Source organism: Larimichthys crocea, chromosome X (genome assembly GCF_000972845.2).
Source record: "Larimichthys crocea isolate SSNF chromosome X, L_crocea_2.0, whole genome shotgun sequence".
NCBI lineage: Eukaryota > Metazoa > Chordata > Actinopteri > Sciaenidae > Larimichthys > Larimichthys crocea.
In genome coordinates, this window is record NC_040020.1 from 5,473,095 (window position 1) to 5,477,125 (window position 4,031).

The window sequence follows — 4,031 nt, forward strand, 5'->3', positions numbered from 1 at the left end:
GCCACGCATATCTGAACTGGTCTCTCAAAGGCAACAGCAGAAGTCACACTGAGGTAAGTTGTTGTGAGTTCATGCACTGTGTTGGTTTTGGTATTTGAACAAGGTGATGTTAATGCACGGCTAATTTTGTGCACCAGTAAAAAAAAATCATATTTTATTTTTTTTACTAAAGAAGGGTTCGGTGAATGAGCATATGAAACTGGTGGGGTTCGGTACCTCCAACAAGGTTAAGAACCACTGGACTAACATGCTGCATGTGTTGCATTTATGAATGCACTCTAGTCTGTTTTCCTCTTAAAATGTAACAGACTGTTGCATCGCTTTAGATCACTAGAGTTTGACAAAATAGGGGGTCCCCCAAACAGCTAGAGAAACAGCCCTGCACTGAACATATATTAAATAAAAAATCACCTCAGACACAAACCAGCACTACTGCGCTTTATTCGGAGGGGGGGTGTTTGACCTCACTCGGATGCCGTACAGTGCACGCCTGTGATTGGTCAATCCGCCCCTCCATGCTTTAATACGATCGTCTGGACGACGTCTGGCGGGTGAGTGAGACGCTACCAAACACGTAGCTGCCGATAACTGACATAAAAATCACACTTCTACATATACTGTGCGGGCTGCTTTTGGTTTATTTAATCGTGTACAAGGTGCTCATGAGGACAGCGACGCTCTCACGCTGTTAACTACAAGAATATCCACGGGAGAGTCAGTTAGCTGCAGGAGTTAGCCCGCAGCTAACGCTCCTACACACGGTGTTGAGCTGGTTAATTTAATAAAATCATTTTATTTATGTTTGGTCACATCCTAACACGTTATTATGAGCTGCTACTACACAATATATTTAACACACTGCTGTTAAATTGTGCTAATAGACGCTATCAAGGATGAGCTAACTAGCTGGTGAGATGCTAATGTGGCTAAGAGAAGTAAACATGTATTTATTTATTTGTTGTTTTTTTTTTTAATCCTTTTTAGATTACAGTCAAGATGAGTTTGAGAAAGCAGACGCCGAGTGACTTTCTGAAGCAGATCATTGGGAGACCTGTGGTCGTCAAACTGAACTCTGGTGTGGATTACAGAGGTGAATGCAGGTGGTGCATGTGTCAACCTGTCCACTTGTTGTGTTGATTGTGCCTTACGTGTGTGTGTGTGTGTGTGTGTGTTTATTTATTGTGTGTCCACAGGTGTCCTGGCCTGCCTGGATGGTTACATGAACATTGCCATAGAGCAGACTGAAGAGTACGTCAATGGACAGCTCAAGAACAAGTATGGAGATGCTTTTCTGAGAGGAAACAATGGTGAGATTCACTTTATCGTCACTTTATTGACATTGTGGAAGAGACTTGAGACAGTACCTCATGTAATTCAGCTTATTGGTTGTATACAAGAGAACAGGAGAGAAGCCAAGTTATAAGCAGCGTTATGTAGTCTGCAGGGCTCAACGCTGTCTTCTAAAAGTGGCTGCAAGGCCGGTAATCAGGAATCAGCTTGGTTTCTGTTTTTAGTCACTTTATATTTTGAGTGAATAAGATATTCAATATTCAGTTTTCCCTCCATGATAATGAAAATGTGACATGAAAGAAAGTTTAAAAGCTTTATTATAGTTGAACTTTTCATCCCAGAGTCAGAAAGTTGCCTCTAAAGCAGATACCTGTGCCCACAAACGATAAATAACAGACGTTTGTGCCCAACAAATAATAAAAGATTATTTATTTTAGAGTTCATGTTTTGCTCTTTTTTTTCTAATGTATTAAAAAGTGGTCAGCACTGATGGCAACCAAAGGCCAATAATTGGTTGCTAATTACTCAAAATAGTTGCCATTGGCAACCTGACAACTCTAAACTGTTTTATTAATTAGTCTCCAAACAACGGTATTCCAAATGAGTAGCACATATTAAATTAAGTGCTTTTTATTCTATTATTACAAATTGCACAAAGCATTGATGCATATACGATATATTATCAGTTGTGGGTATCTCAGGAAGAGCGTTGTGCCGGGTAACCAAATAGTTAAACTATTCAACAAGCAAAAGTTTTATTACACACACAAAGATCAGAAATACGCTGACATTGTTCAGTGATTTTTAAAAAAAAAACATTTCTGGCCCCAGTTGGAGTTTCCAGAAAGCCTAATAATTCAAACTCTTTTCCTTTTTTAAATTTATGAAACAGGCTTTGATGTGGACTGTTGATTTATATGAGAAGCAGCGTTGGAAGCTCTCCCTGTTATATTTTCTATTTTTGTTTGATGAATAAAGGATTGTAGCAAGTGTGTTTCATAAGTACTGTCTCATCATAACGGTCTGAACTTTTGCTTGAATCTTTTTTTCTTTATTTACTTCCATGTCTTCTTCATCCCTCTGTCTAGATTTTCTGTACACCAGCCATATATTGTATTTACTGTGTGATTCCCTCTTTAATATGAGTCATGTTGGCCAGTGGAGCTCTCGGTGTGATAAAAGGCCCAACAGCCAAAGAGATGGGTCTATTTTAGTCCAAACGGAGCAGGCTGATAAAAGCAGATTTACATAAAAGTAACAGTTGGTTTACCTGCCTGCTTTTCTATACAGTCTGCAGACATACACCTCTACCCTGAATGACCCGTGCAAAACAAACCTACAATTTATTTCTAGGATGAGAAATGTGACTTCTTTTTTTTTCCCAGAATGAGATCTGCTTCAGTGGGTTAGTGTTTCCCACAGATGATTTATTTGTGGTCTACCATGGGAAGTGAAGGGTGGGGTGACTGCAAACAGCACTGAGCATCAGGAGTCCACTGTAAAGAACATTGTATTCATAACTATCAATTCTATATGAACGCACTGTCGCAGCAGACTTTTTTTTTTGCTGGGGTCAGCTGTAATTGTTGGGTCACCTGAACGCAGTATATTACAGATCTAGGACCACACATTCTAAATGTTGTCTGAGTTAAAGTGAGTAATCGATGACCAATCAGATGTTCTCCTTACTAATCACCTGACAACAAATTCCTTCAACTTACATGTCAGATCTTGATGTTCTCTGCAGTTTATTAGCGAGCTTCTTGGCCTCACAGAGCCCGCTTTATCTCTGCAATCTGTGGATCAAATGACTGCAAAACAAGAAATTTTGTGTCAAGAAATTTGAGCTTGGGTCTCAGTGATGTCCTTGTGTTGCTCAGTGAAACTACTCACATTAATGTTTTTCTTTTTTCTCTCCCCTCCCCTTCCCTCTCTCCGCAGTCCTGTACATCAGCACCCAGAAGAGGAAAGTGTAGCGAAGAACATTCTGTGCTTTTATTTTTTTCTGGTGTTTGATGTGTCAGTGGACATCTGCCCTATGTTTTTTTCTTCTTTTTTTTTTTTGGTTGTGTAAAGCCTGAAGTCATGGAAGAATGTTTTGTTTTTTGTAAAAGTGGAATAAGTTAATAAATCCTGAGTTTTGATTTATGTCTGATTTGGTGAATATTATTCAACAATTTGGTGTTAACATCACAAGGGATACAATACAAGATGTGATATGTAAATGTAAAGTTTGAGGTAACAGTAAAATTTCAACAGGCCTAATTATGAACCAGATTGACATTCTTGTGGAGTTGAAGTTCATATTGTAATTCTTGAATATATCAGGCTTCTCCGATGCCGGTGGGATTGTAGCAGTGGAAGAAAGATGGGCATTTTTTGGCTAAATCATTCACTCAAAGTTTATCCCTGGAGCAAGCAGATCTACCAACAGTTTTGCCACTAGGCTTAAAAAGGATTAGAACATAGTTTTGTAATTTGTCAGTACTAATGTGCTAATTTCGTAATTGATCTTGATACGACTTGCCTGCAGAAACCCATTACTGAAAGGCCTGTGCACAGACGTCCTCATCGTTCTGCATTTGCTTTAGAAGTAATCTGACTGTTTGTGTAGTTCAGAATAAAATTGTTCAAGTAATGTTTCACATTAAAAAAAAAGAAGAAACATTTCTACTTGCTCAGCTTTCTAAGCTTTTATCTTTAGCTTGCACGTTTTCAAATTGCACACAAGTAATGTTACT

At 38.7% G+C, this 4,031-nt stretch overlaps 1 protein-coding gene across 3 annotated transcripts; it reads left to right on the plus strand.

Annotated features, from left to right (window-relative positions):
• Positions 1–422: 422 nt before the first annotated feature.
• Positions 423–3,438, plus strand: lsm6 (LSM6 homolog, U6 small nuclear RNA and mRNA degradation associated). 3 transcript variants are annotated; one of them, XM_010729465.3, is made up of 4 exons: positions 423–551; positions 985–1,090; positions 1,194–1,307; positions 3,232–3,438. In XM_010729465.3, exons 2-4 carry the CDS (start codon positions 997–999, stop codon positions 3,264–3,266), a joined length of 243 nt encoding a protein of 80 aa, XP_010727767.1. In that variant the 5' UTR covers positions 423–551; positions 985–996; the 3' UTR covers positions 3,267–3,438. The 3 variants fall into 3 exon arrangements, with proteins under 3 accessions (XP_010727767.1, XP_010727768.1, XP_027138114.1); XM_010729466.3 differs by lacking the exon at positions 423–551 and adding an exon at positions 560–761; XM_027282313.1 differs by lacking the exon at positions 423–551 and adding an exon at positions 560–656.
• The last annotated feature ends 593 nt before the right edge of the window (positions 3,439–4,031 follow it).